The sequence below is a fragment of the Fragaria vesca genome, linkage group LG6 (genome assembly GCF_000184155.1).
Source record: "Fragaria vesca subsp. vesca linkage group LG6, FraVesHawaii_1.0, whole genome shotgun sequence".
NCBI classification, from domain to species: Eukaryota; Viridiplantae; Streptophyta; class Magnoliopsida; order Rosales; family Rosaceae; genus Fragaria; species Fragaria vesca.
The window spans coordinates 31,741,327-31,753,592 of NC_020496.1; the positions used below are offsets into that span (position 1 = coordinate 31,741,327).

Genomic DNA, 12,266 nt, shown 5'->3' on the forward strand with positions numbered 1-12,266 from the left:
CCCTAACCCCAATTCGATCAAATCAATCTCCGGCCACCGCCGATTCTTCTATGTCGACCTCGGGGACGCCGCAGTTCAGGTACACGCAGACGCCGTCGAAGGTGCTCCACCTCCGCAATCTCCCTTGGGAATGCGCCGAGGAGGAGCTCGTCGAGCTCTGCAAGCATTTTGGGAAGATCGTCAACACCAAATGCAACGTCGGCGCCAATCGCAACCAGGCCTTCGTCGAATTCGTACGTCCCTCATCCAATTTCAGCAGCTCAATTTGTTAGGGCTAATCTACATTAGGGTTATAAGGTCTTGAATTGCAGTAATTGGGGGTTTTTGTATTGCTGGTTATCTGTGTTTGTTTCATAGGTATGAGAGCTTCTATGGAGCTATAGTTGGTTGTAAGAAGATTAGGAATGCGTTGTTTGAATTTGCCTGAACTCTATGGCTTAGTTTTCCGAAAACAGAAGTTCATGTCAATTTTAAGAATCACATTTTTGTTATAGTACATTATAGTAAAGTAATTTTATAAATGTGGATAGTTTTATTTAAGCATTGTTGGGTAGATATGTTGCTGAAGGCGATGATTACTTTTGCAGGCAGACCTAAACCAGGCCATAAATATGGTATCGTATTATGCGTCGTCGTCAGAGCCCGCTCAAGTTCGGGGGAAAACAGTTTACATCCAGTATTCCAATAGACATGAAATTGTGAACAACAAAAGCCCCGGAGATGTTCCTGGGAATGTGTTGCTGGTTACCATCGAGGGTGTTGAAGCTGGTGATGTCAGCATTGATGTCATTCACTTGGTAAGTGCGTTTTGGTAATGTGTCATCTTGTTTTGGCCGTCTCTTGTAAGATTTTGCAAATCTTGTAACTAGTATATATAAGCACAAAATGCTGAATCTGAATCATGGGTATTCTTGATAATCTGTCACATTACAATTGTTCTTATGTTTTTTTTATTAAATTGGATGAATCACATATGGTGATGTCTCTTATTTAAATTCTTTTCTTGGAGGCAGTTTGGAATTATTATCTTGTACGTCATACTCCTTTCTATGGTCACCCATATATGCACAGGTGTCATTCTGCACTTATAACTCGTCTGTTTGAATTACTTTGTTGTCCCATGGTATTTTCATCTGGGGGTTTCTGATGATGTGTTATTTCACTTTAGTGTCCATATGATGTGTTTGTGATGAGCCATGAGACTTATTTTGTTTTTCAGGTGTTTTCTGCTTTTGGGTTTGTGCACAAGATTGCTACTTTTGAAAAGGCTGCCGGCTTCCAGGTCTGCACTTGAACTTTCTTAGTACGGCAAACATCTTGCATTCTTGGTCTGTCATTCTTATCACTTTGTATGATAATGCAGGCATTGATTCAGTTCAGTGATGCTGACACTGCATCTGCGGCGAGGAACGCCTTGGATGGAAGAAGTATACCCAGGTATGCACTGTCCATTTCTTTATCCTCCAATCATACTTCCCCTCATTAATTTCCGTATCTTTGGAATAGTTTGCAGAGCTGTTAACTTTGTGATGTGATCATTTACCTTTAGGTACTTGCTTCCAGAGCATGTCGGTTCATGCCATTTGCGTATCTCGTATTCTGCACACACTGATCTGAACATCAAGTTCCAGTCACACAGAAGCAGGTAATAGAAGAGCGAAGACATCTATAATCTGTTTTGATGTACTTTTTTGTCTTCGTGTTTCCTTTCTTGGTTGTGGTTATTTCTCGACTCTTTTGCTACTGTTATTGCATGTTATATGAACTGCTAATTGGTGTGTGTGTTTTTTGTCATCTAGGGGTTAGTGCGCCTGGTAACCAGAACACAGATGTCTTGTCATGGACATTTAGTAATTCCTTGATCTTATGCATTAGTTTAATGCATTTGTTATTTCATTGTAGAGTTACTTGTTTTTTGTTGTCATGCTGCTTGTATCAATTGCTTCTGCTATCACTTCAGTCATTTAGATAAATTTTCTTGCCATACATGTTTTTGTTATCCTTGTGTGTGTTTGAGATGTTTTCTTGTCTGAATATGGACAGTTTTCATATTAATGTTGGCAAAAGCTTCTTCAAGGTATTAGCCTGGACATAAAATGCCTAATGGATTTTGTTAGTCTTTTTCCTGGGATAACGAAGACAAAAAAAAACCCTCTTTGCTTCACTTATGTATATCAGTTTGTATTGGATGTATGTTTCTTACTTACTTTAAGAGGCTGTAAACTTTAACATGGCATCTATTATGTAAGCTGGGTAATATGTATATGCATCTCTGCTGCCAGTGTGCTCAGTGAAAGTTGGAAAGAATATCTGTCATGTGTATGTTCTAAAACATGCTGGATTGTATGTTCTAAAACATGCTGGATTGAGTTTTCAGACTTGACTGGTGACATAGTTTTAGCCTATAAAATCCTCTCTTCTTTTTGATGGTTATAGCATCTTTAAAAGCTTATTGTCTCTGGTACTTTGAGTTATTTAAAGTATCATAAGAGACTTGCCTTCAGCAATTATCCAATTGTATTGCTTTTGTTGTTAAATTCACACAAATAATTTTTAAACTCTTCAAAATTCAAATATAAGCTATCATTACCTTATAATTCTCTTTTATGATGCGTTTCTACTCTATGAGGCAGTTTGATCGTATAATTTGGCATAACGTGTATTAGTTTTGTTTTTGCTGATACTTCAGGGATTACACGAATCCATACCTACCTGTAAATCCCACTGCAATTGAGGGAGTTGTACAGGTATGTTATTGTTTAAAGAGTATTTAATTTTATTTATATTATTGAGCACTAGCATCTAAGGCTCTAAGCCAAAACTTCCGCTAATTAGCTGTTATCTCCAGCCTGCAGTAGGTCCTGATGGAAAGAAGAAAGAGATGGAGAGTAATGTGCTTCTGGCTTCCATTGAAAATATGCAGTATGCTGTGACTGTGGATGTTATTCACACGGTTAGGGCTTATTCCTTTTGTGTATTTCAAGTGCTGAAGTTACAAAGATGATGTTACAGATGTCACATTGTTGCCTTACATGTTATAGGTATTTTCAGCATTTGGCACTGTACAAAAAATTGCTATATTCGAGAAGAATGGTCAAACACAGGCATTAGTTCAATACCCTGGTATGTCCCTTTGACATGTGACCTTTTAATTTCACATAACTAAAAGCGCTTTTCATTTATCATTTATATGAGAGATTCAGTTGTCATTCATGCGTGAGTGAATGCAGATATTGCTACCGCAGCCGTTGCCAGAGAAGCTCTAGAGGGACACTGCATATATGATGGTGGCTATTGTAAGCTTCATCTATCATACTCTCGTCATACTGATCTCAATGTAAAGGTATAAAATATATGCTTTAAGTAAAATGTTCAGAATAAAAATGAGAGGAAAACTGAAAGACATCATGTGGATCTGTTGGTCGATAAACGATTTGGTCCTTTAATGTATGCTTCTTGACACTAAATTTGTTCATGTGAATATGTTTAAGAGTCTTGCCTTTGATTTTGATCTAGTTTTGTTTATACTTATTTGCAGGCTTATAGTGACAAAAGTAGAGATTATACAATCCCAGATGCTAGTTTGCTTGCGGTGCAATCTGGCTACCCTGCAGCTCCTGCAGCTTGGCAGAATGCTCAGGCTTCGCCAGTGTACCATGGAAATGAATATAGTGCTGCAGCAGCTGGACCGGCTGAAGGTCCTCCTGGAGGTCCTCCCGGACAAGTGCCATCATGGGATCCAAACATGCAAGCTGGCCGACCATCGTTTGTTTCTGTTCCCAGCACCTTTCCTGGTCAGATATATCCCACATCATCAGGTGGCCCGGTATATGCCTCAGCACCAATGCCTCCGGGCTCATCACCAATGCATCAGCCAGGTGCTCCACCGCATATGCGACCAGGTGGTGCGTCACCCCCAGGTGTTCGACCTCCTGGTGCTTCACCTTCTTATTACGGCCAATCCTGAATAATGGGATGTATTTTTCTCCACCTCTTAAACCTATATGCTGGTTATTGCTGGCCCTATCTTTTGAGTTTTTGGTGGTAATTTGTCGGGAATTGGAAAGAATTTACATTCCAAATTCAATTTGCAGTGCCCTGCTTCGACTAGAATCTATTGTGATTTAAGTCTTGATTATGACATTTGATTCAGTATTTTACAAAGATATCCTCACCATGTTACCATCTTACAAAATGGTCCATACCGTACTGAATTTCCGATTGTTCAGTGAATACTCTTCAATTTTCGGGTACGAGAAGCCTGATTTTCTCCGTATTCTAGAACTTCTGCAATGAATGACCCAAAGGAGGGACTTCTGCAATGAAGGACCTGAATGATGATCGTTTATTTGGTTCTCCAAAACTGCAAAAGCCTGAGATGAGAGGTCAATTCCGTGTTGTCCTACTTCATTTAAAACCAAGAGCAGCGTTGTGTTGTCGCAGGGTTCAACCTTCAACTTCCTACAGTGGGCATAACCATGTGAAACAGTTGTTGTGGGTACTCAAATGTAGTGCCATATGTACTGTGTATAGCCAAAGCTGACCAAACTCCGATCTAGGATTTCGACATCCCGATGTTAACCTGTCTCAAGCTAGCAACCAGATTCAGACTCCTCCACCAAATGCTAGTTGTGCACCAAGTATGTGGTATCATGGTTCTCATCCACGAGGCCTCATTGCAACCATCCAAGGGAGCGTGCTTGGTTCGACTTCATCATCACCCGTTAATATGAAGAGAATCAAGAGACTAGTATAGTCTCACCCACTCGGCTTGAACTCTATTACATAACCGATCACTTTAATGTTCGGCTTAGTTCAATCCCTCTTGATGTATTTGATTCTTATAATAAGAGACTTGAATATTTCAGCACAATAGGTAGTAGCATTCCCATATGTACTGATCTCATGTGAGGGTTTACACCTCGAGATATGCCAAGATTAATCAAACCCAGGTAGCATTGATTGGGGTCTGATGTTAGCATTATAGTATATGCATGCCTCAGTGAATCTGTTTCCTGCAAAGCTCACTGAGAAATGTCAGTAAATTAACAAGAAGATCGAAGATCTCACTGATCCTTCGGTTCATACATTACAGTTTGCTTAATCTGTCTAATATTGTTGTTTTCTCTTTAAATTTTGTTTAATGAATCTTGTGTCAGTCTTTGTGATATATTGAAGCTTCTGTGTTCATCACCTTTGTACATCAAGAGTGGTACCAATCATACCATAAACGTCAATTTCTTTTATTGCGTACTTGAGGAGAAGTGGGAATCGAAGATCGAAAACGTGTTTTGATTTCTGTGTCGGTACGTAGTGGATTTTCTGTTCCTCGATTAATATGGCAAATCGATCTCTACTAACACTGTAGTACTGCACGTTAACAACCCATTAATCTTGCAAATTGTTCAATATATATAAACATAGCTAGCTAGTTTACTTTACTCACTGTGCAGCAATAGAAGTAATTCGAACACCCGTAATGTTCATGCAATAAGTAACATGCAGATGCATCCAATATTGTGCGTAGTTTTCTTTCTGCTCATGAAAACGATCAAACGAATGCTGGAGAGAGAGAGAGAGAGAGAGAGAGAGAGAGAGAGAGAGAGAGAGAGAGAGAGAGAGATCCAACATACAACACTGTAAACTGTATAACATTATCGAAAACTGGATCAATCAGTTCTAAGAGTTGGAGAGAATTTAGCAAACAAGTTTGTTTAACATTTTTCTACAAGCACATATCTAACAGGGCGAACAATACTAATTGCCGAAAGGAATCTCAAAGACACATTCAGCTTTTTTAGGCTTTTAGCTGCAGTCCACAGATTCATCATTTCATTATCGATGCCAGGATCCTGAATGCTATGCCAAAACTTGCATAGTCTAGAAATGCACTTAGAGCTATTTAGGGTTCCTGTCTGTTCGAAATGGAGCTACTAGCTAGACGTGCAATCTTAGCAATAATGCAGCAAACAGTTGCATGTGTTTTTAGTTAATTAGTTACAACTTACAAGTAGCTCTTAGTTTACAAGCTTTTCTGGATAACACATACAGCACGTACAGTCGCATTCTGTGGACACATGGGATATGAATTAGGCTTTACGTCACATTCGAAAGGAGCAGAAGTTTAATGGCTATCACATTCACTTGCCCCTCTCAAAAACGCAGATGCATGTGTAATGTGCACAGCAAGGTATACTTCGGAGTACGGACACATCACACATATATATGCACTATCTGCATCAAACTACAACTATGTATTTGATTGATGATCACGCTTCGTTCTTATATATGTTGCCGTTAATTAGGTCAGTGTCAGTAAGTTAGGGTCACTTTTAGTTGCTTAAAATGCCAAGAATCCCAAGATGCTTAGCAAAGGGCTGAAAAACCAAGTGCCTACTTACCCGAAAGCTAGAGAATACTCCTAGCGTGAAGACGTGCAAAAAGTAAGAGCAACTCCAATGGGGTAGTCTTTTCCGCCGTAACCTTTTGATCTAGTTGATTCAAATGGCAGTTGATCATGTTCCGGCCGAAATGATTTATCCGTAATGTGAAGAAAACAACCTAACTCTGGCATCTTTGTTTGAGAGCTGGCACTGCCAATTGTTTTCTCAGCAGCAGTACTTTCGGTTATATGGAAGAATATCCCACATCTTCCTCGGCTGAATTGGTTTTGACACCATTGGAATTGCTCATTCTTTATGTAATAGAGATAGTTCGAGTCTGATTTTTTGTGTTCTCATAGATATGGTAATGACATTCGCTTTGCAGAATGTTTAGAACCTCTTCTTTATATCTAGGTATATCTAAACTTTCCTCCCTACTTTCAAATCTTTGCTTTTGAAATTCCTTTTACATTTCTGATTACATTCAAGTGCCTTTTGAAAATGTATACTACTTTAGATTGCAGATAGAGATTCCAAAACTCATAGCTCTTGACCTAAATGTTTGCTAGCTTTTGCAGGAATCTCAGATAAAGGGCGGTGAAGACTGAATCACATTTAGACCCACCAAATTTTCACCTCTCTGGCTAACTACTGGACAAGTAGTTTTCGATCCATTATTTATGAACTTTGGAGCTTCAAATGTAAGCAGAGATGCAGACTAAAGTTCTGGTGACATGAAGGTAGAAGACAACCACGTACATGACTACATAGCAAATGGTTGTCCCTATTGTTATGTATTGGACAAGGCTAACGTTACCCTAGAACGGAAACTGACAATACTAGAGCCCCAAGATATTTACACTTTCAAAAAGCATCGTTGGAGATTCGGTAAAAGCCAAACAAATCAGTGACAATAACTTATACACTAAACGGCATCTACGATACCTCCATTTGTGTATTTTACTTAACATATGGTTATTTTCATGTCTTAAGATTGAGATAATTTATCGAACATCTTAACTTAATCGATACTTTCTTCGATCCTTCCCTTGTACTGGTTTATAAAGCTGGCAATACAGAGTTGATGATCAACAAGATAAAATGTAGATTTGAATGCACCCACTCTCTGTCTCTAAGTTTGGCATGTAATAAATGAGTGTATCTTTCCCCAAACTAGTGATGTGTAGCATGGAACATTATACATGTGCTCCCATCCCATCAATGTTTGGACATGAGTGACATTTATTAGAAATCTTGTTATGTGATACGGGGTACCAAATAGATGAAAACTTTGATGACCTACTTGCAGGCACAACAAATGGAAGATTGAAGAGTTACTTGGTTTACAACTACAAGAACTATTTTCCATTAACTAAGAGAAAATCCCAACATGGAATAAACAATACAGTTGAGTATAGTCTACCATCACCATCGGTGTTAGCTTGATATCACTTGTCGGCGGATTCCCTCATGATTGAAGTCGTTAGAACACAGTTAAAATTTAACTTGGGATCAAACCGCAAGAGGTTTTGAGTTCGAATATTTTATTTTATTTATATTTAGTCGAGTGTTAACTTGATGTACATTATTGTTCGTTTCTTGTTCGTTTCTTGGCTTAAAGTTATACATTTCATCTCAAACCTTTCATTTCTACTTAGTTTAGCTGGTTGAGCCACACTTACTCTGCCATCTTCACAGACACTCGGGGTTTCATGGAAATTGCTAAATGGAAACTTGAAAACCACGCGGTTTAAACCATAAAAACCGCTTTCAGTCCCAAAACTACAAATTATGCATGCATTGATTCCTATTTCTACAGAGAAATGAGAGTCCCAAAACCACTTAGCAGAGAGTTGCTTGGTCCCAACAGCTCAAACTTTGTCAGGTTGTCAATTCAGGTGTGATGTTGACCGACCTCTATTTATTCTTCTTCAAAAAAATGATCAAACCCAACTCCCTCTCCATTTCTTCCACTTCTGCTTAGCTCATATCCCTGTAAATAGTTCTTTCTCTCCCCTTATGATATTGCAGAAGAATAAATCTGATTATGTAGCAGTTATAATAGTGATGCTAAAAGAGTTCACATATCTTTGTATGCAGGACAAAATGGCTGCTTTTTTGGGGATTCTTCTAGTTGGGTTTATGTCTATGTTCTCTTCTGTTAATGGGTATTATTATTCTGGTTGGTCCAATGCTCATGCAACCTTCTATGGAGGTGGTGATGCTTCTGGTACTATGGGTATGTCTTTCACACAATGCTTATAATCTTGCTTTTCAAACTTCTGATTTGGTTGTATGAGCTTAATCTACTTCTGTTCTCTCATTTTCTAACTATGTTCCATAGTTGTCTAACATGCATGACTTGTATGGTTTATTTTCTGTAAAGAATTGAATTTTGGTTGTATTACTGTACTAATTAGTGTTTTTGGGCATTGATTTTTACAGGTGGAGCTTGTGGCTATGGCAATCTATACAGCCAAGGCTATGGGACTAACACAGCAGCTCTAAGCACTGCTTTGTTCAACAATGGCTTGAGCTGTGGAGCATGTTATGAGCTCAGGTGTGTGAATGACCCACAATGGTGCCTCCCTGGCACCATTGTTGTCACTGCCACTAACTTCTGCCCGCCAGGGGGTTGGTGCGACCCTCCACAGCAACACTTTGATCTCTCTCAGCCTGTCTTCCTTAAGATTGCTCAGTACAGAGCTGGAGTTGTCCCTGTATCATACAGAAGGTGAATAGATTTTCTCTAATGTTTCAATTCTCTCGTCACACAGTTCAGTTGTAACGAGTGTCACATATTTTAAGGCTTATTGTTTATATGCATATTTTTGCAGGGTGAGATGCAGGAGAGCAGGAGGCATAAGGTTCACTATAAATGGACATTCATACTTCAACCTAGTGCTGGTGACCAACGTCGGCGGTGCCGGAGATGTCCAATCCGTGGCCATCAAAGGTTCAAGAACCCGGTGGCAAATGATGTCAAGAAACTGGGGACAAAACTGGCAAAGCAATTCGTACCTCAATGGACAAAGCCTTTCTTTTCTTGTCACAACCAGCGATGGCCGCAAATTGGTTTCATACAATGTTGCCCCTCCTAACTGGTCATTTGGTCAGACATACACAGGAAGACAGTACCGTTATTAAGTACTTGAAGAATCTCTAGCTAGCTATGTGCTTAGTATTTGAAGCTGATTTTCCACTTTGTTAAGTTATATGGAGTAAGTTTGCTGAAGCTGAAGCTATATGGTCAATATGAGAAGGGCTTGTTTTAAAGGCCCTTCTCCAGTTGATTCTGGTTTTTACAGTTTAAGGCTGTTGAAGACAGAGAGAGAGAGATTGTGATAATGCTATCAGGGCAGTTTGGTATTGGAATTTCACTACCTGCTGCTAATTCAAGAAGTCACTATGGAAGTATGAATAGAAGAGTTGTTTAGTTCTTAGTAATGCTATAGGCCTATAGCAAAAGCCATAATTAGGCAAATTTGCTAATTGCTTTGTGTAATGCTCTACTGTAATAAACTTGTGCTGCTGCTTATATAATTGGCATGCACTTTTCACTGAGAATGTAAAGGTTGAGCCTTTAGCTACTTTGTCTAGTAGTCATTGTGAATTTGTGAGTTTTCTGTGGAAAAAAAATCTTGTTCTGGTTTGAGAAAGCTAAAGCTGTCAATGAAGTTGGTAATGGATGGATATATGGTTATTATGAAAGCTTATGATTCATCTACTTCTCCAGACCCACCACTGCAAAATGAAGAACACCCTAAAGACAGTGATATACTAGTTTCATGGATTTTAATGGAGATGGTGAAGTCTTAGGGTGCTGTACTGCTGTTTAGCTTTGCACTTGTAGTTATCAGAGTGAAGTAGTTGCCCTACATTCAACTAGTTACAAACAACAAGGTACGGATCGGACACAACGTGGTGTCTCCCCCATATTGGAAAATTCAACAAGTAAAATGTAGAAGGAGATAGATTTGGAGGAAGATATGCCTAGTGAGAAATGTAAAACTTGATTTATATATAGCAAATGCAGAAAACAAAGAGACACCGACAGTAGCTAGAATCAGTGGTGGAGTGAGTGCTGTGAAACAGTGATAATTAAACTTGTTGTTTCATTTAAACAACGTTTTGACGTTTAAATTTTCAAATTTTCAAAGTTTAAAAGCGTTAAATCTCGCGAAGATTTCAAAATCCTATTCGAAATCATGAAAGACCGTCACATCCTAAATTTTCATCACATAACAGACTTTCTGAATCCACCATTACATTTAGCTTTGGTGATTCAGTTGAAAGATTTATGAGTTGGTCCTCTAGGACTAGTTGATGGTGAGTGAGAGTTAAAGGGCACCTAATAGTGCACCCAACGGCGTAAGCCAGCTAGGGTGTGCTGTTGAGTGTGCCAGCAATATGCAACTTCTTATGGCCCTTGTTTAATGAAGTCCCCTCTAACAAGTCGCTCTATTTTGATTCATGACACTACCTAAGATCTCTTGTTACAAGATGGGAAGCAATGTGATGGCTGTGGGGAAGTTTTCATAAAGTTTTGTCCCGTAATCTCTATCAAACCGTGCCACACAATATTTATCTGATTTGACTCACCGATGACTTATGAACACAAGTATATAATCATGTCAAGTACTCAAATTGGACTTTTTCTACCAAGTCGAACACATTCTTTGTTAAATAACTGCATTCATTCCGCTAATTTGATAACATCAATATTTTCTTAACTGTCAATTTAACGGCTCTCATTACATTCAGAATGTTGAGTTTTATAGAATTTTCGGTCGAGTTGTAAACTTTTATATCTTTTTGTCGAACAAATTAGTTAAATTATGCGTTGTAAGATTTCCGAACACATGAACTCAAATTTCCGTCTAATTCCGCGAGAGAATGGCCGACTTTGGACCGATATCGGGCTCAAATGTAGGGCCTATTCTAACATTTTATTTTTTTCAATAAGCCCACTTAAATCTTAGGCCCAAACCCTGAAACATATATAACCAGGCACTCGTAGCCATTTCTTTTCAAACCAAAGCAAGCAAATACCCGTCTCTTCTGAAGACGCAATCAAACAACTTGAGAATCATGCCCATCTCATCACTTCCATCCAAACCTCTCAATCCCTCGACACATTCCACACCGAACTCTCTATCATCGAGATGCGCTCAAATTCTGAGTGCCCAGTACCTGTTCGATTTTATGCCCAACAGAAATCTGGTTTCTTGAAATACCAAAGAAGGACTTGCATCTTATGGGTCAGAATAATCTTATTGAAATCTCAAGTTCATAAATTTTCACACAGGGTTCACAGCTAGTTTTGCATCCAATTCAAATGTAAACTTTCGGAGATGCGAATATATTACATGGGATAACACAAATGAAGTATCAGGCAGGTGGCTCTGGAAGACTGGAACTAAAGCATATCCAAACTGGTCCCTGCAGCCATGTATCATGGATTCCATGTAAGTATATCAGCTTATATGAACTTGACAAAGACTTGTTTACTGATATTAGGAATACAATATAAATATATATAATGTGATTTGAGTTTAAGACATGTGTAAATGGAAATTTTTGTATGCACGACATGTATTTAGACGACGCAATCTTAACCATTCATAACTATGTTAGACCACCATGTTTTCATATTATTTCCTCTAATCCTGATCATTCATGTATGTATGTGAAAATACACATCGTGTACTGAAGATGTTCTTATGTGTAAAAGCCACAAGATAAATTTGTAGATAAGCTTTACATTTGAATTTGCAATCTAAATTGCAGTTGAGATGAAACTAAGTTTGTGACAGTTTCTTTATAGATGAAACTACCTACAATATGCTATATATATATATGTCTGTTAGTCCCTTCTTATGC

General features: G+C 38.6%; 2 protein-coding genes across 2 annotated transcripts; both read left to right on the forward strand.

Annotated features, from left to right (window-relative positions):
* Positions 1–6: 6 nt before the first annotated feature.
* On the forward strand, positions 7–4,175 carry LOC101312559 (polypyrimidine tract-binding protein homolog 1-like). The gene is made up of 10 exons (XM_004304240.1): positions 7–233; positions 588–797; positions 1,220–1,282; positions 1,364–1,437; positions 1,550–1,645; positions 2,690–2,747; positions 2,849–2,953; positions 3,042–3,123; positions 3,231–3,343; positions 3,539–4,175. The coding sequence occupies exons 1-10, from the start codon at positions 51–53 to the stop codon at positions 3,965–3,967; spliced, it is 1,413 nt and encodes a 470-aa protein (XP_004304288.1). The 5' UTR covers positions 7–50; the 3' UTR covers positions 3,968–4,175.
* A 4,165-nt stretch (positions 4,176–8,340) lies between these two features.
* Positions 8,341–10,028, forward strand: LOC101312850 (expansin-A15-like). Its single transcript, XM_004304241.1, has 4 exons — positions 8,341–8,378; positions 8,484–8,622; positions 8,829–9,117; positions 9,221–10,028. The coding sequence occupies exons 2-4, from the start codon at positions 8,490–8,492 to the stop codon at positions 9,528–9,530; spliced, it is 732 nt and encodes a 243-aa protein (XP_004304289.1). The 5' UTR covers positions 8,341–8,378; positions 8,484–8,489; the 3' UTR covers positions 9,531–10,028.
* Positions 10,029–12,266: the final 2,238 nt, after the last annotated feature.